This window comes from Procambarus clarkii, chromosome 56 (genome assembly GCF_040958095.1).
Source record: "Procambarus clarkii isolate CNS0578487 chromosome 56, FALCON_Pclarkii_2.0, whole genome shotgun sequence".
NCBI lineage: Eukaryota > Metazoa > Arthropoda > Malacostraca > Decapoda > Cambaridae > Procambarus > Procambarus clarkii.
Window position 1 is genome coordinate 20,195,815 of NC_091205.1, and position 25,464 is coordinate 20,221,278.

Below are 25,464 nucleotides of genomic sequence, written 5' to 3' on the forward strand. Positions count from 1 at the left end.
TAATGAACGAGGCTTTGCTTTCATATGGAAATTTTAGACCAAGAGTAAGTGAGAAAATTGGGGGCTTTTAGACGAACTTAGTCTATCTGCGGAGGTTTTTATCACGTAGAGCCCCGAGGCGGTGTGGGGCGGGGGTGTGAGCCCCCCAGGTACCCCCTAATGTATATTATATATTTTGGTTAAATATGATCGCATTGCTGCCGGTTTTGTTCAAGATTTTTTATGCTTCTATTTTCTTACTCTCGGGACTAAGAATAATAATAATAAAGTTATCTAACTTCATGGTACAGAAACTAGTAAGTATTGAAGGGTACATCTTCTACGTTTCGTTCCTCTCTGGAACATCTTCAGGTAAGGAATGAATATACAAGGTGCAAATGTGTCTTCAATACACATGTGAAAGAGGTGGAGGCGTGTGGGGAGTAAGGGGAAGTAATCACATACACACAGGTGAAGAAATGGGGAAAGGTGAAAAAAATTCTTAAATTTCCTCTTGATTTACTAAATCCCAGCATGACAGAGCAGCAGGTGCCAAGTATCGGGGTCCTGTACTTGACTTTCAATTCGTAGTGAGTGTCGGGAAGAAAATTTGATTGATCAGCGTTGTGAAGATCGCGACCTCGAAGCGCTCTGCTTCACTTCATATTCACATCATTGCTACGTAACCACTGGAAAATTTCATTCCCAGTGTATGCTAAACATGAGAAAATTGGGCTAGGGCACCCCATGGGGGGCCAGAAACTGCCCAAAACCCACATTACTTAATAACAAAAACAGGGCCTAATGACCCTGAAAACGTCTTAAAACAGCATCCCAAATCGCCTTGGAAACAACCTTCGACTGCACTATACACTACAATCCATAGGATGCCTCAAACAGCTCCCAGTGAACTAGCATACAACAGCCAGAGAGTTTCATAAACAGACCACATAACCAACGCAACCTTCCTGAACAGCCTTCAAGAGCAACCACAAAATACCCCCCTGGATGAGCCCCCCCAGAAAATCCCCCTGGAGGAGACCCCCCCCCCTAGAAAATCTCCCTGGAGGAGCCCCCCCCCGTAGAAAATCTCCCTGGAGGAGCCCCCCTCCCCTAGAAAATCCCCCTGTAGGACCCCCTCCCCTAGAAAATCCCCCTGGAGGACCCCCCTCCCCTAGAAAATCCCCCTGGAGGACCCCCCTCCCCTAGAAAATCCCCCTGGAGGACCCCCCTCCCCTAGAAAATCCCCCTGGAGGACCCCCCCTCCCCTAGAAAATCCCCCTGTAGGAGCCCCCCCCCTAGAAAATCCCCCTGGAGGAGCCCCCCTCTAGAAAATCTCCCTGGATGAGCTCCCCAAGAAAATTTTCCGGGAAAAGTTTTCACACAATTCCCCCCGAAACAGTCACTGCTGGAACATCCCGGGGCCGAGGCGAGGCAGGTGCTGGAGCGAGACCTTCATTCAATAATGGTATTGGCACTTACGCCGGCTACCAGACACTCAGCGTCACTGTTAAGGCCTTCTGAGGGGTATTATGGCTGATAGTGGTTGTCGATATACCTGGGAATAGAGTCTGTAGCAGTTGAGCTGCGATATGTTTCCTCTACCCCCGACCCTACTGAGCACTGGATCTACCTCGGAATATTCCCATAACAGCGGTGTGCCCGGCATTTTTCCTGCACCGTGTCGTGCGTTTGGATATAACATGGGGGGGGGGGGGAATATAGCCAATAGCCATCATATATCCGTAAATTTTCACTACCGTTTCCCCTGATATGAATGTCATAAAAGATATCCTGTTGCAGCGCTCTGCCCGATATTCCTAGATAAACGACGCTGAGTCTGGTTAAACAGTGGAAGGCCAAAGCAAACGAAAGTGCTCTTGGGTCTATATAGAGAGATGACGAGCCAAAGCTGACCTCCCGACCTTTAAGCTGCTGAACAAGCTTCAGAACTTAAGTGTTCTGTTCAGAACAGAACACATAGAACCAATTCCAAAGCTCTAACGGAACTCGACGGCAAAAAATCCTCCCAAATATCGTAATCAGTGTATAGATACCTGGTTGATGGGGTTCTGGGAGTTCTTCTACTCCCCAAGCCCGGCCCGAGGCCAGGCTCGACTTGTGAGAGTTTGGTCCACCAGGCCCGCAGCAGGCCCACATGTACCTGGTTGATGGGGTTCTGGGAGTTCTTCTACTCCCCAAGCCCGGCCCGAGGCCAGGCTCGACTTGTGAGAGTTTGGTCCACCAGGCTGTTGCTTGGAGCGGCCCGCAGGCCCACATACCCACCACAGCCCGGTTGGTCCGGCACTCCTTGAAGGAAACAATCTAGTTTCCTCTTGAAGATGTCCACGGTTGTTCCTGTAATATTTCTGATGCTCGCTGGTAGGACGTTGAACAACCGTGGACCTCTGATGTTCATAGTGTTCTCTGATTGTGCCCATACCTTAAATACAGGAAATATTTATTTCCCCGAGAATAATAAACGCATGAAACAGTTGAGTTACTGAACCCTTCAACAGCTACGGTAACAACAGCTAGCAGTAAAATAGGTACCTGGGTGTTAGTCAGCTGTCACGGGCTGCTTCCTGGGGGTGGAGACTTGGTCGAGGACCGGGCCGCGGGGACACTAAAAGCCCCGAAATCATCTCAAGATAACTAAACTGTTGAATTGGCTATCACGAGCGCCCTCTACGAGCCGCAAGGCATCACCTTACGACCACTAAAGACAGAGGCCAAGCGGTAAATTAGCTAAAGACGAGCCAATTTGAGTCGATACACGTGAAGACGACCCAAGGTGAATGGAGGTTAATTCAGATGATTGCAAGCAGTGTGTGAGGGGAGGCCCTGGTGGCCCCCTAACTGCCTGCCGACCTCATGTGTCTCATTTCCCCTCGTTCCTGTTGGCCGCGTCTGGAGGAAAGCAGCATCCGTCCCCTCATTCCCTGCCTTCATTACCAAGTTAACTGGCTGCTTAACCCACCAAATTGATAATTCTAATATTAGTAATTGTTGTGGTGTCTGCTGCCGCTGTTGTTGTGGTTTGTAGTGTGGTGGTGGTGGATACCATTGTGGTGGATACCATTGTGGTGGTTGTGGATACCATTGTGGTGGATACCATTGTAGTGGTTGTTGCTGGGGAAGATGTGGTAGAGGCTTAGGTCTCTGGACAAGTAACTGGGTAAGTTATTTATCATGCTGTTTCCTCCCAAGTGCCACCAGGAGCACAGAGGTGTGCCCAGTCGTGCCACCAGGAACACAGAGGTGTGCCCAGTCGTGCCACCAGGAGCACAGAGGTGTGCCCAGTCGTGCCACCAGGAACACAGAGGTGCCCAGTCGTGCCACCAGGAGCACAGAGGTGTGCCCAGTCGTGCCACCAGGAGCACAGAGGTGTGCCCAGTCGTGCCACCAGGAACACAGAGGTGCCCAGTCGTGCCACCAGGAGAACACAGGTGCCCAGTCGTTCCCACCTCACACGACGACGGGTCGTCTTTATTGCAATACAACGGTCCTGATCACTGCAACACTGGTGCTCTACTTTTTTTTTGTTTACACAGGTACGTGTCGCTACTGGATGTTGTCGCGATGTAATGTTTCTAACATGTGTAACCTTCTTAGGAATAAAATAACATTTGTTATTGGTAATGGAGCATTCATTTTAATTGGAATATAAGTGAAGTTACGCCGTCACACCGTCACCACACACACACTGTCTCAGTACCCTGACCGTCACACCGTCACCACACACACTCTGTCTCAGAGCCCTGGCCGTCACACCGTCACCACACACACTCTGTCTCAGTACCCTGACCGTCACACCGTCACCACACACACTCTGTCTCAGAGCCCTGACCGTCACACCGTCACCACACACACACTGTCTCAGAGCCCTGACCGTCACACCGTCACAACACACACTCTGTCTCAGAGCCCTGACCGTCACACCGTCACAACACACACTCTGTCTCAGAGCCCTGACCGTCACACCGTCACCACACACACTCTGTCTCAGAGCCCTGACCGTCACACCGTCACCACACACACACTGTCTCAGTACCCTGACCGTCACACCGTCACCACACACACACACTGTCTCAGAGCCCTGACCGTCACACCGTCACCACACACACACTGTCTCAGAGCCCTGACCGTCACACCGTCACAACACACACTCTGTCTCAGAGCCCTGACCGTCACACCGTCACCACACACACACTGTCTCAGTACCCTGACCGTCACACCGTCACCACACACACACTGTCTCAGAGCCCTGACCGTCACACCGTCACCACACACACTCTGTCTCAGAGCCCTGACCGTCACACCGTCACCACACACACACTGTCTCAGAGCCCTGACCGTCACACCGTCACCACACACACTCTGTCTCAGAGCCCTGACCGTCACACCGTCACCACACACACACTGTCTCAGAGCCCTGACCGTCACACCGTCACCACACACACAGTCTCAGAGCCCTGACCGTCACACTGTCTCAGTACCCTGACCGTCACACCGTCACCACACTGTCTCAGAGCCCTGACCGTCACACCGTCACCACACTGTCTCAGTACCCTGACCGTCACACCGTCACCACACTGTCTCAGAGCCCTGACCGTCACACCGTCACCACACTGTCTCAGTACCCTGACCGTCACACCGTCACCACACTGTCTCAGTACCCTGACCGTCACACCGTCACCACACACACTGTCTCAGTACCCTGACCGTCACACCGTCACCACACACACTGTCTCAGAGCCCTGACCGTCACACTGTCTCAGAGCCCTGGCCATCTTAGTTCGGGTTAAAATGGTATTCCCGACTGTATAAAAGCCACTGCCATCCTCCTCCTCCTCGGCTGGCCAGATAAGGAGGAATCCTCGAGTTTATATATTTCTTGATGAGAGCATCTTCTCGGATCCCTGTAGCCTGGAGGTGGCCTCGCCTCACTCCGGTACATGAAGATCCTCACGTGATGATATCGTGATGATATCCTAACGTTTATATAACGGAGTGTGACCCCATGCTTAACTAGAGTATTACTGTATAATAAATCAATATCATCATATAGCTCATCGAAGTTAACACAATTGAACAACGAGATCGTCGGAGAGGTGTTAACACTGTTTACAAAGGCAAATACAATCAATTATAATTTGAATATGCATGCCACCTGCAGCCGGCGGGCGGCGGCGGCGTAGGGCGATCACTAATGTCGCACCTGAAGCCATTTATGACAGAGTAATGAATCAGGAGATGTGGAGCAGGTTCCTACACGCTCGCCCAGCCCACCTGCAGCCTTCGACCCCCACTTTCTTAAATTAAATCTAAATATTCAATGAGGAATGAACCTTTTCTCCTCCCCCTAAACAAAAGACAGGCGCGCACCTCCCCCCCCCCCCCCACACACACACACGCACGAGAGGCATGAGTTACAAGGAAAGGCTGTGTGAACTGCACCTCGCATCGCTGGAAGACAGGAGAGCTTGGTGGAGACATGATCTTCATACTCAAAATCCCCAGGGGAATTGCCAGGGAAAACAAAGAGGGATTATTTAACATGGGGTGATATACGCATGTTAGTATACACGCATGGGTGAAACATGTTTAACACGGGTGGTACATACATCGTGTGTACAAACACACGATGTTAGAATTTTATAATGGCCATACACAGTCTTGTGGATAAAAAAAATTTCTTACTGCGGGGACTTGGTCAAAGAAAAAATGTAATCAAGGAGACAGTTGCATGTTGCGACGTTGTTGACCAGACCACACACTAGAAGGTGAAGGGACGACGACGTTTCGGTCCGTCCTGGACCACAATCTCAAGTCGATTGTGATGAGGAATGATTGATTGATGAAGATTGGGCCACCCAAAAGGTGGCACGGGCATGAATAGCCCGTAAGTGGTGGCCCTTTTGAGCCATTACCAGTATCAAGAGCTGATACTGGAGATCTGTGGAGGTGCGACTGCACCCTGCGTGACCGGAGATGTCTCCCCCGTGTGTGATGAGGAAGTAGATGCAGGCAATGAATAGGCAAGAGCGGTGAGGAGCAAAGTACGATGTAGTAGAGGGGATAGCAGTAGGAATAAGAACTGGAGAGGGCCTATTGGCCCATACGAGGCAGCTCCTATTAAACGACGTTCTTTCCTGAGAGTGAAGTCGTCGGAGGTAAGGTATCTGGTCCACAGAGCCCAAGTCACATTGACAAGCATCATACTGAAGATTGATAATGGTCTATACGACTCGATAATGGTCCATGACGGACCGAAACGTCATCTTCTTCTGGTGTGTGGGTTTGGTCATCACACTGAAGATTCAACTGACAGCTCCCACGTTAAGTGTAAACACAGACCAAAATATTCACGAGGTCTCGGCGCTAGAGGCCTGTACACGGGCCTGACAGCTGAGTGGACAACGCTTCGGATTTGTAGTCCTGAGGTTCCGGGTTCGATCCCCGGTGAAGGCGGAAACAAATGAGAAAAGTGTCTTTCGCCCTGATGTCCCCTGTTTACCTAGCAGTAACTAGGTACCTGGGAGTTAGGCAGCTGCTACGGGCTGCTTCCTGGGGGTGGAGGCCTGGTCGAGGACCGGGCCGCGGGGACACTAAAAGCCCCGAAATCATCTCAAGATAACCTCAAGATAACGGGCATAACTGTCACGTACGTGTCAACACGTACGTGAAAAAAAATGCATTCAGTTCTGACGCGCTGGTAGGAAACAAGCTTTATTTTTTTATACTATTGTTGAGCTATTTTCTGGCTATGAGTCCAACTTTAATTGAAAAATGTGATTTTTTAAAACTGGACAATGGCGGAATATAACCGAAAACGAGAACGATTTTTATATATTTTTTTTTTATATTTTGGAAATGACTATGTTCAGGGTTTAACCGCTCTGGATATTGTGGTCACAGGTGCTATACACCTTTATGCCATCTCCCAGAAGGGCGAATTTCACGAAGCATCAAGTTCGTCATTTCGTGACGGAAAGGCCGTAGCCTAAAAAGAAAAAAAACTAGTTTTGCCTCGACATAGCGTACCGAGGGCAGAGCATCAGGGATAACAACACCAGTACGTCGAGATTTTGTAATGGGGAGACAATGAAGTTACAAAGTTTTTCTCTGGTGGTATAGGATTGTAAATTGTACAATTCTGGGCAGGTTTTTAGCGTTGGTGGTGTTACTAGGGGCGTTACTCTTGAGAGGGGGGGGGGGGGGGAAGGTCGCTGCGTGGTTTTACACAACGTTAGTAGGGGGTGTTCTTGGCTATGATAACACTGCACAATCAAAAATTTCTGGATGTAACAATTTGAATTTCGTTATAGCTCTGTCCTCGACTTTCCCCGTCTTTCCCGTCTCCTCAACTCCATCTTTCCCGTCTCCTCAACCCCTTTCCTGTCCTACAATCTTCTGTCATCTTTCTCCTGGGATCCCCAGTCGACCCATTCCACAGTCCACAACTCAATCCCCCACGTTAACCACTCAACCCCCGCCCCCTCCATAGCCCCCCCACCTCCCCTCCCGCAGCCCTCCACTCCCCCCCCCCAAACCCACACTCCCAGGCCTCGAGCAAGGATAACTGCTCAGGATAAGACAGTCCAGTTATTAAATGATAAATGTGCGAGGCGTTGTTAGGGGGCTGCTGTCCGGAGCCCCTAATAACATGCTTGTTCGTTCCAAACGTGCTGAACCTTATGGAACGAATGCCACATGAGAATACGGTGGCAAGACTCACTCGATGGAATAATTATTTGTATATATAATCATTAATTATTCGTATGTGGGGTGTATAGTCAGTCTAAAAAACAGAAAAAGACAGACACGAGTGGATGTGAAGGGTTAAAAAACCTACTTCAATCTGATAGCAGTACGCTACATCCATTGGCTGAAAGAGGTTTATGCATATGCATGCACTGCGAGAGGAGGACATAAAAGAGAACATGCAGGTCCTTTTAATATTTGCATTATACATTTCATTATTTCAATGCTCCGGTGTAATGGAAATTATAATTTGTACCGGAGTATCCTGGATCATAGCCGCGTTTCTGTAGTAAATGCCCTCAGACGGGGTACAGATCCCTGTGATTATTCTCACAGTGTAGCTGTCGGGAGCCTCTCAGGTGGGGCGGGAGGGAACATCTGCACCTCGTCTTCCTCCCACGTAAACACAATCCTCCCATCTTCCTCCCACGTAAACACAAGCCTCCCTCACCACTTGCTCCTGCGCTACTGCTCGCCTCGATCTCGACTTTACCGGGGTTTCCCGTTGATTCTAATAAGTTCATACGTGAATATAATGTGTATTCACCTGCGTTCATCAGATAAATTTGTAAACATCGTCTTGAGAGTGGGAGAACCTCCCTTCACGCACGCGCGCGCGCGCGCGCACACGCACACACACACACACACACACACACACACACACACACACACACACACACACACACACACACACACACACACACACACACACACACACACATACACACACACACACACACACACATACACACACACACACACACACATACACACACACACACATACACACACACACACACACACACACATACACACACACACACACACACACACACACACATACACACACACACACACACACACACACTCTCTCTCTCACACTGTGTGTGTGTGTGTGTGTGTGTGTGTGTGTGTGTGTGTGTGTGTGTGTGTGTGTGTGTGTGTGTATGTATGTATGTATGTATGTGTGGGGCTGCCCGTCCCTCTGCTCCTGCCCCAGACCCGTCTCCCCGTCTCTTGCCTCATCAATAAAAATCCACTTTTGGTTCTGTCCAATAGTTTCTCTCCACCGTATCCATTTTCACTTGCCTGGAGCAGGCGTCCTCCACGGGTGTCAGGTCCACTTGAACAGTAAATCCACTTTCCTGCCATCCACTTCACATTATTTCCGCTCAAGACCACTGCAGGTCTTCTCCCACATTTATATTATTCGACGTTCTTGAAAGTTCTCGGATTATTTTCTCCCCTTGAAGGTCGCACTTGGCCCATCTTTACTGCTTTTAATACTCACCTAGTTGTGCTTGCGAGGGGGGTTGAGCTTTGGCTCTTTGGTTCCCCGCCTCTCGACTGGTGTACAGATATTGGAGCCTATTGGGCCTGCTCGGGCTCAGTGTGGTGGTTCTGTCGTTAATGTTAGGGCAATATTATGGTGGTCAGTACAGTGTGTGGTCGTGCCCGGGTGGTGGCGAAGACAGGCAGTCGAGTGTAGTCTTGTAGCGGAAAATACATTTTTAACAGTTATCTAATACAAAAATAAACGTTAAGTTAACATTAATAACTGAAACTGGTCACAACACTAGCGCTGCTGAAGCAGTGGTCATAACACTAGCGCTGCTGAAGCAGTGGTCATAACACTAGCGCTGCTGAAGCAGTGGTCACAACACTAGCGCTGCTGAAGCAGTGGTCATAACACTAGCGCTGCTGAAGCAGTGGTCACAACACTAGCGCTGCTGAAGCAGTGGTCACAACACTACCGCTGCTGAAGCAGTGGTCACAACACTAGCGCTATAGAAACAATAATGGAAAAAGAACTTTGAATATTTTGCTAACGCAATCTTCCACAAATAATATTTTGACAGCTTTCCCGATGTGTAATAGGATTTTCCCAGAGAACGCAAGACTGGCGGGTGTGTGGAAGGGACTTCATTCCCCCAGAGGTTTAGGGAGATGAAGTGGGGGCCTCATCTCCCCAGCTGCAGGAATGTGTGGACTAAGAACATTAAAATTAAGGGAATTGTAGAAAACTTTTTAGTTCATACGAGGCGGCGTCTAATTATATCCATCGGAACCTATTCATACATATGTCTGTCCATACTTGAAACAATCCTTCGATCCCTTCTATTATGTAATCAGGTAGTTTGTTCCATAGATTAACTACGCTGTTTCTGACCCAGTCTTTAGCCAGGACTTTCCTAAAGTCCTGGCTAAAGACTAAACTTCTTTAGTTTAGTCTAAACTTTAGAACTAAACTTCTAAAGTTTAGACTAAAGTCTAAATTTCTCCCATTTATATTGTTTCCAGTTCTCTTTTGTACTTATATATTTAAAGCGTTGTTTATATTCCCCTTTTAAAGAAGCATAAACAAAGAAACAAAATCGGGACATTAATACCAAAGGAATTTGACATATTGACCTGTAATCTATGAGAAAAAAGTGTACGCGCGCGCTTGGGAAATTTAGATTTGCTGGTTTGATCCCATTGAAGAGCTTCTCCATTTGTCCTCTTAAACTGGATCCATTTAATATGGCTCCACAGACCTGATACACCTGCACTCTAGGTTCCGGGAGTTGTTAAACTTCCCAAGACTGGGCCCTCTCTTGTGGTAACTTGGTCCAACAGGCTATTGATTGGAGTGGCCCGCAGGCGCGCACATCCTCTACAGCCTGGTTGGTCCAGTGCTTCCTGCAGGAATGTGTCTAATTTTCTCTTGAAGAGGCCTAGTTTTGTACCAACAATATTGTTGACATTTGCGCGGGAGGAGATTGAATGGCCGTGTACTTCTGATGTTCAATGAACAAATCCACAAGGGCCGTGACGAGGATTCGAACCTACGTCTAAGAGCATCCCAGACGCTGTCTTAATCGACTGAGCTACGACATGGTAAAAGAATTGCAACCAGAAATTCTACTGAATTCTGATGTTCAATGTGTTCTCCGAGTCTCTCTATAATACCTTTACGCCTCATAGGCTCTCTCCCGTATTTCCTACCATATATTTCCCGTCAGTGTTGCATTTCACATGCATGCTATAATGCATATATTATGTGATACCCCGCGCGTCTCTCTTTACAGGGAGTTCGTTTTCCCTGGAAACACAAACCGAAACTGTCTCTATTTTCCGCATATTAAAACTTGTAATAAAGTTGTTACATCTTGGCTTAACGTGTTTATGACGTATTAGAACGTTGTTACAACTTGCTATATTGGTTGTTATAACTGGTTAGGTGGTGGTAAAACTTGTTCGAACGTTGTACCAACGTCGTAGTTTCGGTGTGTGTTTGGCGGGTTGAGAGCTTTGAGATGGTCCCTATAGTTTAGGTGCTTAACTGGGTCGATGGGTGGCATGTATGGTGTCTGTATTCCTTTTTTTCTTTCGGAAATCTGCACTTCTTTGAAAGGGGGAAGGGAGTACTGGGGAGTACTCAAGGCAAGGTAGCACAAGGGCTTTGAAAAGTACGAGTCCGGTGATCCCGGGCGCCGGCGAGAAACAATGGGCAGAGTTTCTTTCACCCTATGCCCCTGTTACCTAGCAGTAAAATAGGTACCTGGGTGTTAGTCAGCTGTCACGGGCTGCTTCCTGGGGGTGGAGGCCTGGTCGAGGACCGGGCCGCGGGGACACTAAAGCCCCGAAATCATCTCAAGATAACCTCAAGATAACCCTGGATTACAAGTTCTAAATTATCCAATCATTTTCTTTGCTAATGCTGTCTGTATTCGCGTACTAATGCTCACTGAACGTTACCCCATCTGACTTTATTATTCACAGTTCCTTTATTTTCTTGTTTTTTCTTCATCTGGTTGTCTTGGATAATGTATTTCGCTTTAGTTCTTTATTTTTACGATTGGTATCTGGAATTTATTACTGTTGAACATCATGTTATTTTCCGTTGCCCAATCGAAGACTTTTATTGACGTTGGCCTTAATTGTTGACCAGACCACACACTAGAAGGCGAAGGGGCGACGACGTTTCGGTCCGTCCTGGACCATTTTCAAGTCGATTGTCCCAGGATTACATTCACAATCGACTTGAGAATGGTCCAGGACTGCCCGAAACGTCGTCGTCGTCGTCCCTTCACCTTCTAGTGTGTGGTCTGGTCAACATACTTTAGCCACGTTATTGTGACTCATCGCCTGCGTCGGCTTTAATTAATTTTTGATACAAAAGTAATCTTCATGCTGATATGTGTATCGTGAGCAGAGGATGACACAAGGCTGTCTCTTGTATTTTTGTCTATATCTGACATAATGACAAAAGGCATTAGCGCAAGGACTCTCCTGAGCCACAGAGCTTTTCTCTGAACTTAGACTTGATCTTATTTGACTCTTGTTCATTGCATTCTGTTTAACTGAAATTTAATATCCATTGTCCTACTTTACCTGTAATTTTATGAGCTATCACTCCACGGCCACATTTATCAAATGTCTTTGCAAATGTCCATGTATTCATAAGAACATAAGAACAAAGGCAACAGCAGAAGGCCTATTGGCCCATACGAGGCAGCTCCTGTTTATAACCACCCAATCCCTCTCATATACTTGTCCAACCCGCGCTCGAAACAATCGAGGGACCCCACCTCCAGCACGTTACGCGGGAATTGGTTCCACAAATCAACAACCCTGCCACCGAACCAGCATCTACCCAAGTCCCTCCCAAATCCAAACCCATCCAATTTTTACCCACTGTTTCGTGTTCTGTCTTGTGTTCATGCAAATTCAACATGCATTTTGTTTTTTCTTCTAATGCTTCTGTGATTTTGCAGTAATAGTTGAGTAATTACGAAAAGCAAGATCTTCCTACTCAAAATCTATTTTGACCAGGATTATAAAAGTCATTGTTCACCACAAAACTTGAGATTTGATTCCTACTCACTCTTCCATAAGCTTAAGGGATGCATATTAGTGCGACTGGTCTGTAGATTTTTTTACCTTAGGCAGAGAAGTTAAATAAGGTTTAAGAAGTTAAAGGTTTCAAGTGCTTCTGGTATCTCCCAGTGTATCCAAGCTTTTTATTGATACTACACTTGGTACTCAAGCTACTGGTACTTTACATTTCTTTGTAAATATTGAATTTAATTTTCAAAGTTTGCTGTGTTCTTGTTTTCATCAGTTATATTATCAGAGTTTTGGATATGATTTATAAAGAAGCTGTCGGTCTTAAATTTTCATGTTGTTTATTGCAATGGTAAACATAGCCTCATATTATTACTTTATCAGTCCCAAGATGCAAGATTAGGAAGCTGCATCTTGGCAGCAACATTGTTTGCTGGTAGATCAACCTTCTCCTAATTGCTGGTTGCAACTCTTCTATCCTCCTCAGTTTAGAGGCGGGACTGTGTCCTCAGAGGAATATTCCTGCAGATCTTTCACCAGGGACACCCAGACTTTAGGTCCAACTCTTTCCGATGTAAGTTTCCTTAAGAGTTTCTGATTCTCATCTGAATATAACCCACTTTTGAACGTCGTCCATTTAATATCCATGATCTTGATGGACAAGATCGTCTATGAATGTTTGTTTATGAGCCGAGGGATGACTTTTGTATCTTTACTCTCTGTCTGTCTCTCTCTCTCTCTCTCTCTCTCTCTCTCTCTCTCTCTCTCTCTCTCTCTCTCTCTCTCTCTCTCTCTCTCTCTCTCTCTCTCTTTTTCTTTCTTTCCCCCCCCCCCGGTGCCTGTCCTACCCATCCTCTAGCCATGGCGTGACAAGGGACTATTTGGGTGTCTGAGTGACAACAAGCGCCCCCCCCCCCCCACACTGAGTGGGGCATCACAACAAGGCCTGCTACACCGTCTACCGTCTTCTCCTCTGGTCTGAAAAAACCAGGACTGGTGTATTTATAACAATGAGGAAAAAAGTTATATTAACCCAGGTTGCGTGACCAAGAAGAGTTGCTTTTGTGTGTGGCGTACGAGGCTTTTTTTTCCCCCCTCCCACTATGTCCTCTGTTCTATTCATGGAGCAAGATTGTCTCACTGGAACGAATTCAGTATCATAGGAGATGGAGTGAGGGATCTGACGTTTCTCCGGTCTTGACCTTCCTGCTCTCTCTTCCTCCTTGACATGTCCAGGACATTTCTGCCCTCTCGATATTTTCCCGGTCCAAGGTGACACAGGTAGAGGCTAAACACTCAGATGTTTGAACATCTGAGTGTTTAGTCTCAGGCAGATCAGAACATCTTTAGTGTTTAACCTAACCTTACTCAAAGACAGGACCCCAAAGATTGACCTCCAAAGACTGGACCCCCCCAACAGACTGGACCCCCCCCCACAAAGACTGGACCCCCCAAAGACTGGATCCCCCCAAAGACTGGACCCCCCCAAAGACTGGACCCCCCAAAGACTGGACCCCCAACAGACTAGACCCCCCAAAGACTGGACCCCCCCCAAAGACTGGACCCCCCCCCCCAAAAGACTGGACCCCTCAAAGACTGAGGGTTAAAATTGAGAGGGTTTATGGTTTTGGTCTCCCATTACAGGTTGGTTAGAATAAAATACTCGTGGATACTAGACAACCACATCTTTCCAAGAGGGGGACAAATAAATAAGGGCCAAAAATACATAGGGGTCAAATTATCACCAACCATTTAAAAAAAAATCCCTTCTCAATTCTACTTCTCGTTTTTTTTGGCAAAGACAGAGAGAGAATTCTTTACTACAATTATTCTTACCCCCTTCTCTCTGTTATACATAATTTTACTTTTTTCCTGATTCAGACAAAGGTTGACAAAAACGAAATGAGGGGCAGAAAATGGGAGATAAAATAGATGGACAAGGGAGGAGATATTGAGGGAGTAAAATACATGAAGGCGGATACATTTTTTTTTAACATAAATGGAGTTAAAGGGACAATGTATTTGGCTCCGTGAAATAAAACTGGAGGTAAATTGAGAGGTGTAAATAAAATAAAATAAAAAAATAGGTGTTTAAAGGATAAAGATGGTAAATGGGAGAGGCCCCCGTAAGCATGATGGAGAAAATGGTGATAATGGGTGTTAATGGATGCTGTGGGAGAGTGGTGGTGGTGCTCCCAGGCCGCTACTGTGGGAGAGGAGAGGGAGTGAGTTATCAGGGGAAAGCGCCAATCCATTACGACTATATAGCACTGGGAAGGGGTCAGGATAAGGATTTGTGATGGAATGGGGGACAGGAATGGTTCCCAACCACTTGTGGACGGTCGGGAGATTGAACGCAGATCTGCATGAAGCGAGACCGTCGCTCTACCGTCCAGCCCAAGTGGTTACTGTCCTCCCAGGCTCCATAGTGGTTTGGGAGGATTGTAGATATCGTGGGAGAGTGATTATTATACTCATATAAACTTGTCAGAATTTTCTCTCGGGGGATTGAACTTCGCCTCTTTGGTCAATCAACTGGTGTACAGGTTCCCGAGACTATTGGGCTCTTATCATATCTACAGTTGAAACTGTGTATGGAGTCAGCCTCCACCACGTCACTGCCTAATACATTCCTTTTGTTCACTATGGCACTGAAAACATTCTTTCTAATGTGTGAGAGGTTTATTTTGGCTACTCGGTTTCCACCTGTGTCCCTTTGTGTGAGTGCGAACATGCTAAATAGTCTGTCTTTACTATCTTGCCTATCATTTCCCTTCATAGTTTTGTACGTGGTAATCTTTTGTCTTCCAATGACGTGAGGTTTAACTCCTGTAGCCATTCCTGGATCTCGTACCTCGTAGTTCTGGGACTAATCTGGTTGTTTTTCTCCGACCTTGACTAGATATGGATTCCACGCTGGAACTGCATACTTCAGGATTGGTCTGACATGAGTGATGTACAAAGTTCTGAATGATTTCTTAAATTTCGAAAGGTAATTCATAATTGTTGCCTAACCTTGCACATTCCTCTGATGATATCTTCCTGATATGGTCCCCATCAGCGGGTGATGAGGGGGGGGGCCTGGAGGTGTGATGAAGGGGGCCCCCTGAAGATGTGATGAAGGGGGCCCCCCTGAAGATGTGATGAAGGGGGCCCCCTGAAGATGTGATGAAGGGGGCCCCCTGAAGATGTGATGAAGGGGGTCCCCCTGAAGATGTAGTGAAGGGGCCCCTTGTGTGCCACCAGCAGGCAGGAGAGGAGGGGGCTCCTGCTGCCTTCACCAGTCTGTCGTGACGTGCAGAAGCGAAATAAACTCCCACAAGTGTGCCGTGTGTGAGAGACCTATACATTGCCTGATGTTACTCCGTCTGGTGAATGATCTCGGAAACTGCGAGCGATTTTTGAGGGGAGCAATCCACTTTTTCGGCGGCAAAAAAGCGTCCAAGTGGGGGGCCCACTTCAACTAATCGGTTCGTCTAGTTATCCAGTTAGACACTGGTTCAAGTGGTAATTGCTGGGTTGATATCATTATAGGTCCTCAGACAATAGTGATCTATGTATACTGTTGCTGTGACCACTAAGGTTGACCATGTGCAGGCGAGGAGTCACAATAACGTGGCTAAAGTAAGTTGACCAGACCACACACTAGAAGGTGAAGGGACGACGACGTTTCGGGCCGTCCTGGACCATTCTCAAGTCGGTTGTGAATGGTCCAGGACGGATCGAAACGTCGTCGTCCATTCACTTTCTAGTGTGTGGTCTGGTCAACGTTGACCATGTGCTTATGCCTTGTAGCCTGGTGGATAGCGCGCAGGACTCGTAATTCTGTGGCGCGGGTTCGATTCCCGCACGAGGCAGAAACAAATGGGCAAAGTTTCTTTCACCCTGAATGCCCCTGTTACCTAGCAGTAAATAGGTACCTGGGAGTTAGTCAGCTGTCACGGGCTGCTTCCTGGGGGTGGAGGCCTGGTCGAGGACCGGGCCGCGGGGACACTAAAGCCCCGAAATCATCTCAAGATAACCTCAAGATAGGCTCTGTTACAAAAGTTGAGCCTCTCCAGGTGCTCCACTGCTCTCATCTGGATTACTTTCTTCAGCACTTTACAAGGAATAATTGTCAGCGACACTGGTCTATAATTTACTGCCTTCTGTCTCTCCCCTCTCGTGAATATTGGGACTTCGTTGGCCTTTTATACAATCCTGGAAGAATTCCTGTATCGAGTGCTTTATTAAATATCTCCGTTAGCGAGTGACATAACACCTGTGTAGCCTCCTTCAGTAGCCATGGAGATAGTCTGGCTCGATTGATGTTGTTGCGTCTTTTTTCTTCAGGTGTTTTTTTTAATCTCTTCCACAGTGACTACCGTGTCGTCTGGCCTTTCATCACTCATTTCTAGTCTTTATCTTGGTTCCACTGTAAAGATTTAGTGAATTTTATCGTTTAGTTCCTCACATACCTCCTTGTCGTTTTCCGTGAGACTTTTCCCTTGATTTTTTAGCCTTGTCACATGAGCTCTTAACTATTTGTTTCCTTACATAGGTATAAAACAGCTTTGGTTGTTCCGTAGCTTTTGCAGCTGCTGTCATTTTCAAAATTCTCAACCCCTTTTCCCTGTCGATTCATTTCAGGCTCACTTTAGCGCATTTATATTCTCCTCTGTTCCTTCCCCTCTTCTACTTTTCCATTATTTTTTTTATTCCTCTTCTTTTCTTGGTTTCTCCTATTAAACTAGGGATTTACTTTGCCATTCCCATCCACCGTCTTCTTGAGTGGGATGTATATTTAGGCTGCATCTGGACACTTTTGAGTCACAACTTCCCTAATTTCATTTGTCTCCCCTTCCAGTTCCCTCTCCCACTGGACGTCACTCAGAAAATCCATCACCTTATTGTAGTCCCTACTTCTGTGTAGTCTGAGTATGAGTAGTCTGAGTATGAGTAGTCTGAGTATGAGTAGTCTGAGTATGAGTAGTCTGAGTATGAGTAGTCTGAGTATGAGTATACTCCTCGACGTGTTGAGGTGTATCCAGTTCCTTTAGTTCCGTTACATCCTGAATCGCGATAATGTTGTAGTCACTAGCTTCTAGGGGCATCTCGTGCCGTGTGTGGTGAGAGAGAGGGCGTGCCGTGTGTGAGGGGGCCGTGCAGTGTCTGAGGGGGCCGTGCAGTGTCTGAGGGGGCCGTGCCGTGTCGGACAAGAGCGTGTAAAGCAACGATCTGAGCGACCAGAGATATATCAGTGCTGAGGGCGGTGTTGAAGCATACAGTTTGGGGCAGCGGTGAAACAGCGCGCGTCAACAAAGTGTACATTGCTCGTATCTCGCAGAAGGCAGCTTGATGCACGCACTTTTCTGAGGGGTTTCATTCGTGTCTGAAATACATATTGATATAACATGTACACCTCGCAACTTTCTCTAGTGCTTTAGCGTTTTAAATCTAAGTGCGTTTCGAACGCCAACTCCTGGAATGCATAAACTTTTTTAAACAAAAGTTTGTACAGAAGCTTTCTTAAACAATAACATGAGAGAGAGCGTCCTAGAATACATCCTCAGTAACTCAACTTGAAGACTGTAAAAGCCTTTGCCTTTGGGGTAAATTCCGAGAGATTTCCCCTTCTCTTTTTACCCAAGACGACGAATGTTTTAAAACTGGGAAGATAGCGATTCTTAAATTTATCGATTATGGATTTTTTTAGAGTAAGTGCTGCAGGTGAACGAATATTAATATGGCGGTGATCTATTAAAGGTTCAAATAAAATTTGATGGAAAAGTTAGAACGCTTCAGGGAGCGTTCAGCTGTAGAGGAGAGTGAGAAGAGTCTGCGTTCTTGACGGTTAAACGCTGAAGAGGACATTGACGGAGTCTCGAACTTTTTTCCACCTGGTTATTCTCCTCTCTCTCTTTCTTTCTCTCTCTCTCTCTCTCTCTCTCTCTCTCTCTCTCTCTCTCTCTCTCTCTCTCTCTCTCTCTCTCTCTCTCTCTCTCTCTCTCAACCTCAATATTATCCTTCGCATTTTCAACTTTGCGTTTAAGGAACATGAATTCCAGATTATTTAAAAATGCAACCATGTCAATAATGGAGGAAGGTGGAGATGGAAGAGTTAGGGTAAAGGATGTTAGCGAGAGCTGAGGGGCAGTTGTGTGCTGACTGACCTTCACACAATGTTGCTGACTGGAGGAGCAGTCAGCGGGAGCTTCTTCGGTGCACTGCTGACTGGAGGAGTAGTCAGCAGTAGCTCCTTTGGTGCACTGCTGACTGGACGAGCAGTCAGCAGTAGCTCCTTCAGTGCACTGCTGACTGGACGAGCAGTCAGCAGTAGCTCCTTCGGTGCACTGCTGACTGGAGGAGCAGTCAGCAGTAGCTCCTTCAGTGCACTGCTGACTGGAGGAGCAGTCAGCAGTAGCTCCTTCAGTGCACTGCTGACTGGAGGAGCAGTCAGCAGTAGCTCCTTCAGTGCACTGCTGACTGGACGAGCAGTCAGCAGTAGCTCCTTCAGTGCACTGCTGACTGGACGAGCAGGCAGCAGTAGCTCCTTCAGTGCACTGCTGACTGGACGAGCAGTCAGCGGGAGCTCCTTCGTTGTGCTACTGACTGGAGCAGCAGTAGCTCCCTCAGTGCACTGCTGACTGGACGAGCAGTCAGCGGGAGCTCCTTCGTTGTGCTACTGACTGGAGCAGCAGTAGCTCCCTCAGTGCACTGCTGACTAAAGCAGCAGTCAGCAGTAGCTCCCTCAGTGCACTGCTGACTAAAGCAGCAGTCAGCAGTAGCTCCCTCAGTGCACTGCTGACTAAAGCAGCAGTCCGCAGTAGCCCGTCCTGAGCACTACTGGTCACGAATGCACTTGAGGAAGCGTTCTCGAGATAAACTCTCCTCCCTCCAAAATCTCGTGAGCTCCTTGAGGCAGTCTCGTAACAATTACCTGCTTGATTAAATTGTCTCTGGCGTCACAATGAGGTAATTAGATACAAATAAATACAATAAGATAATACGTGTCAAAATAATACACAAGTACATGTACAATGAATGAATATAATACGAGCAGAAAAAGCTTAAATGGAACTAATCAATTTAAATAAATCTTAAAGATCAAATCAATAAGAAACGACGTTAGTTTCCTTACTTTGTGACGTGTGGGGGGTTGGTCATCCTGTGTTCAGCCAGGTTGTTGTGGACCATCGTCTGCATCAGATCAATAACACAGAAGCTGTGTGGCAGTGGGCTAGTCTTGGTCCTAAAATTAAATATTCCTCGGATATGAAAACCATCGTTTTGCAGGATTAGTGAAAGCAGATGGTGTTTAGTAAGACCCAGGCCAGGGCTTTCTAGCCTCTATCCCCCTCCTTCATCTATCCTCCCTCCTCTATCTATCCTCCGGGCATCCCTAGTGCCATCCACGTGCCCACGTGTTGATTATAAAAAAATGATGTAGACTAACACTCAATTGCGTGTACAGTATTTGGAATTTGCATCTATAAATGGGCATCAACATTAACCATTTAACGAATTTCAAGTTTAGAATAGATGGATTAAGACGTCCTAGTTAACTTACACACATTCAGACACTGATAAGCAAAGACAACGAAGTATGAGATTGGTTCTTTATCTCACTTAAGTATATAATATATTCACCAATATTAAAAGCTATTTTCTCTTCACATTCACCGAGTACACACACACACCAAGATCTGAAAGGATAGGTAAAAGGACAACATATCCCAGAAATACTACGCATAAAGATCAATAAAGTTTGGTTAGAGGACAATATAATAAAAATAATTCCTTAAAATAATAAATAAATAAAAAATAAAAATATTACGAGATTTTGTTACGAGGACAATTCATTTCAAATTACAAAGTAAAGCAAGATATAAAACATTAAATTATAAACAACAATAAACTTTGACATAATTAAAATCAAAATAGTAGTTATAATTTTAACTGCACTTTTAAAATAAAAATTACTGTCTTGGTAATCTACATGACTGACAGTTGAAATATATAAATATTTTCTTGTAAATGTGAGCCATTTAGACTCGTACAACTTATTGTGTGAGAGTGACTTGATAAACTTTAAGTCAAAACACTAAACTTTAACAAATATCCTTTTAAAAACCTAAGATTCTTAGTATTAATGCATTAAAATGTATATGAAACATAATGTATAACTGGCAAGATGTGTTGTTGTAATGTTAATTGGTAAAAAAAACAATAAAGTTAACAAAATATTAAGCATCGTAGGTGATAGAAGAATTTTAGATTTAATGGAGGACAGCGAGATCCTATGCTTACTAAGATTAATCTTATCATTTAAGATTATGCTTATTTAAGCATCATTATGCTTTTTTAAGATTAAACTTATCACGATAAAAAAAATATTTTACACATAAACTGCAGCAAAACTAAGAGGAAAGGTTTTCCCAGGTGTTATCTCATAACTTGGTTTTAAAATATCACTAATGAGGCCTCATCTGCAGAGTGAATTAATGACTTGGTTGATGGTGTTTAGACCTACCACCCCTAACACACACCCCAGGGACCAGTTATGGCCCGGGTGGTGGAAGGTCGCCTTTCACAGCCACTAGAGATCTTGTTTTTTCGATTTAATGAGAAATAAGTTGGAAAATCCAAATGAGAAATAAGCTGGAAAATCCAGGTGAGAAATGAGCTGGAAAATCCAGACTGACATAAATGTGTTGCTGCGAAAAGTAAAAACACACACACACACACACACACACACACACACACACACACACACACACACACACACACACACACACACACACACTCACTCTTTCTCTGAAAGATCATGAGCCCTGTGGGACGGGTCACATGGTCAGTGAACTCTTGCCGTATATCGTCATTAACAGACGCAACATCTGTATTAAAATTTTCACTTTAGACACTTGTAGAGAGTATCTCTCGAGTTTATTTTGGATCGAGAAACGCTGTTTCACCATTAGCATTTAAGGCGACCTGCATGCCAATAAGTGCTTCAATCAACGGGAGAGAATATATAAATATGATTGGGGGCTGTTTTCATCTTTGAAACAACCTGGTCTATGATATCTCTGGGCGTGTGTGTATATACGTCAGATATACGTCAGTGAACAGTGTTGTCTGTCAACGCCAAAATAAATGCTATGGCTGTTATCCTTCCTAGGGTTGATAGGCATCTCCTTAGACAATCATGAGACTGGTGCTTGGTATATCCTCTTGCGAACCGATGGCATATCCCCCTTGTGAACCGATGGCATATCCCCTTTGTGAACCCATGGCAAATCCCACTTGTGAACCCATGGCATACCCCATATAAATATACGTGTATATAGACGAGGAGTCACAATAACGTGGCTGAAATATGTTGACCAAACCACACACTAGAAAAGTGAAGGGACGACGACGTTTCGGTCCGTCCTGGACCATTCTCAAGTCTTCACTTTTTAGTGTGTGGTTTGGTCATCAATATATGTATATATATAAATGGTATTTATATATATGAACCTGTGTGTAAAAGACACACGCTTACGGGCTATTCATGCCCGTGCCACCTTTTGGGTGGCTTAATCTTTATCAATCAATCAAAAGACACACATATGTTGTAATGAAACCAGCTGATGAAAAGTGTGTTTGAGGTAACTCGTGAGTAAAATAGTCTGTAGGTGGACGGCTAGAATTAATACATATATAAATGGAAGTATTCTTATTGTGGTCTCCTCTCCTAAAGATTGTTTCAAGAAGTGAAATTCTGAACCGGTAGGCACTGGGCCCTCCTCGGTGTCCTGGTTGATGGTTTCCCATGGTTTCAGAGCTCAATTTTTTGTTTTGTTTTCTTTTAACATCTTATTAGTATCGACCTTTGATTCTTCCTTTCAAACTGGCGTGGCGGGGCGAGCCACGAATCGAGACTGGCTGGCTCTTCTGTCCACTAGGTGTGTTGGGTTATGTCCCAGGCGCAGATCCGACCGCTTCCTCAGGCTCCTGTCCCTTTCTGGTCCCTTCCACTCGCTCCTCTCCCTTCCTCTGCTGTTTCTGTGGCAGGTACGTTGTCTCGTTCCCCTCCCATGATCCTCCAATTCAATTTCTTTATTATGCACTCCATACCTATCCCGTGGGCGGTGGTGGGACGGGTTACAGAGGCACAGAATGGGCTCAGGTACTGAAACCCATAGTTCGTTTAGCTAACCAAGTGGCCATATATTGAAGCTAGTTATACAATTGTTAATGTTACATACACATGTACATATACATATATATATATATATATATATATATATATATATATATATATATATATATATATATATATATACACACACATACATACATCCATGTACGTTCCATGAAATGTTTGGTCCGCTTACGTGGGGGCAAAATATATATTGATCTCTTGTATATATAAACCCGATGTCTTTGATGATCATATACATTTGTTTTCATCTTATGTCAGGTTAAATGTTAACTTTCGCCCTCAACGGTCTGGCGGACATGCAAGTGAAGCCCATTCTTAGGATGAGGCTGCCCCCACCTTCCTAAAAAAAAAAATTGTTTTGCGTTGGTGATGTGAAGCGCGGGTTTCCAGGAGCGTTTATCTGAATACAAGCATGGGTATTACCGCCTCCCCTACCCATACCCGTTCTCGCAAATTTAATAAGTCAATATTGACTTATTAAATATGTGCATAGGTGACATACTTAACATAATAGATACCCTTAAAAAGATTCATAGAAAACACCGACCTTACCTAACCTTGTTAGTATCTTAAGATAAGCATCTTATTGCTTCGTAATTACAATTATTACTTAACCTATACCTATTATAGGTTAGGTAATAATTGTAATTACGAAGCAATAAGATGCTTATCTTAAGATACTAACAAGGTTAGGTAAGGTCGGTGTTTTCTATGAATCTTTTTAAGGGTATCTATTATGTTTAGTATATCACCTATGCACGTAGTTAATAAGTCAATATTGACTTTACGAATTCCCTACCCATACCCACTCGTTGTTGGTGGCGGTGATCTTCGCGACTGAAAGGAGAATATTCGAGTCAATCTTATAACATTAGAAACTCGGTTATCCACGTTGATATATTCAAGGATTTCCCCGCCCCCTATATCCCTCTATCTCCTCTCTCTCTCTCTCTCTCTCCTAGCCCTTAAATTCATCCCCCCCTCTCCCCCTATCCCATCGTGGTAGACAATAGGCACACACACACCTATTCTCATCAGCCCTCGGTAATGCCTATAGCGCCCTGTCCGAGAATAGGTACATAACTTTTCTGAGCCAGTGAAACACCTAGTGGATATTTTTTTATCCACGGGTGTTTCTAAGTCCTAGCGAGGCTTTTTGACCTCCGTGTAGCTAATCCATCTATGCTAAAAATAATCCTCGCTTTATTATTATTGGCTGTATTGATTGCAATGACTACATTGTAATCAATTGCCTATATACCCCTGTGTTTTCACCCTCATATGCTGGTTACAAACTAGAAAAAACACATGCTTAAAACCCCCTCTCCCTTGCACTGCTTCCTTTTTAAAATGACATGTCTATGGCGCTCGAAAGCAAAAATTGTTGCGAAAAAAATCATTTTTTGTTTTGATATTGTTCATTAGCAGCCAGGAAGCATGAAAATCCAAGTAAAAAGTTTCTACCTTGTGTAGTTTAGCTGGAGTGGCCGGGAGAATTTGCGGTTTTTATTTTTTTTTTTCGTTGGTGGTTTAAAACTGAGGCGAGTTGCTACGTTGCTATCAATGTTAAAAGTAATAATCAGTATAAATATTTTGTGTTGTAATATTACATTTGGTTGCATTGACTTCGCTTTTAAAGTTTCATAGTTATTGTTAATCGATTTATGCTGCTGTACTCGGTACTGATTTGGACTGTTTCTCCCGCACAGCATAGGCCCCCCCCCCCACACTGCCCGGGGGGAGCCGCCCCCGCACTGCCCGGGGCCTGAACGCACTTCTATTAAAGGTGAGTACTGGGGAAGACGGACACTATTCTCAAGTGTCCATTACCAACATATGTGAGTGGTTATCTTGAGGTTATCTTGAGATGATTTCGGGGCTTAGCGTCCCCGCGGCCCGGTCCTCGACCAGGCCTCCTTTTTTTGTTACACCCCCCCTCCTCCCTCCCGGGAAGCAGCTCGTAACAGCTGTCTAACTCCCAGGTACCTATTTACTGCTAGGTGACAGGAGCATCAGGGGTGAAAGAAACTTTCTGCCCATTTGTCTCCGCCTCCACCGGGCATCGAACCCGGAACCTCAGGACTACGAATCTGAAACGCTGTCCACCCAGCCGTCAGGCGCCACCGGAGTGGTGTAAAGATTTTCTATGGAAATATTACATTTTTGTTAACATTTTCATTTTACGTTATTATAAGTTTTCGTTATTACTTATGATTGGAATTTTCTTAGTTAAAACTACGAGAAATGGGACCAAAACTTAGTTTACCTAACTTGTCAATATTAATTTCCTTAACACATTGAATTAGTAAGAATAAACCAATTTGGGAAGAAATTACACACAGAAATCACAATTGCGTGATGCATCAAATGAACAAATCCACAAGGGCCGTGACGAGGATTCGAACCTGCATCCGAGAGCATGTCGTAGCTCAGTCGATTAAGGCAGCATCTGGGATGCTCTCGGACGCAGGTTCGAATCCTCGTCACGGCCCTTGTGGATTTGTTCATTTAAGAACAGTGCTGAATATAGTGGAGGTGTGAGGCGCCAAGCCGGCCACCCTTATAGAGCTATTTTGACTATAGAGCCAAATGGGCCACTCCAATAGTGTGTGTGGGCGGCACAAAGCTACACCAAAGGTTCTCTGACCATTGTTCCTCTGTAGCCTCCAGGCAAACTGTCCCTTTGCTGGCTGTTAAGG

At 45.4% G+C, this 25,464-nt stretch overlaps 2 protein-coding genes across 3 annotated transcripts in view; both read left to right on the top strand.

Moving 5' to 3' along the window:
* LOC138353106 (macrophage mannose receptor 1-like) overlaps window positions 1-25,464 on the top strand; it is a 226,362-nt gene that overhangs the window by 34,713 nt on the left and 166,185 nt on the right. The window contains exon 2 of one of the 2 annotated variants that reach the window (XM_069305833.1): window positions 24,475-24,551. The exons of the other annotated variant lie outside the window; for it this stretch is intronic. The gene's annotated coding sequence lies outside the window, so the exon portion shown is untranslated. The remainder of the gene's footprint in view (window positions 1-24,474; window positions 24,552-25,464) is intronic. 2 annotated transcript variants of the gene reach the window in all.
* Window positions 18,738-19,202, top strand: LOC123770859 (uncharacterized). Its single transcript, XM_045763037.2, has one exon. The coding sequence runs from the start codon at window positions 18,738-18,740 to the stop codon at window positions 19,200-19,202; it is 465 nt and encodes a 154-aa protein (XP_045618993.2).

Bases quoted from the DNA above. Each gene is read 5' to 3' on its own strand.
- LOC123770859 (XM_045763037.2), top strand. From the start codon at position 18,738: ATGTTGCTGACTGGAGGAGCAGTCAGCGGGAGCTTCTTCGGTGCACTG.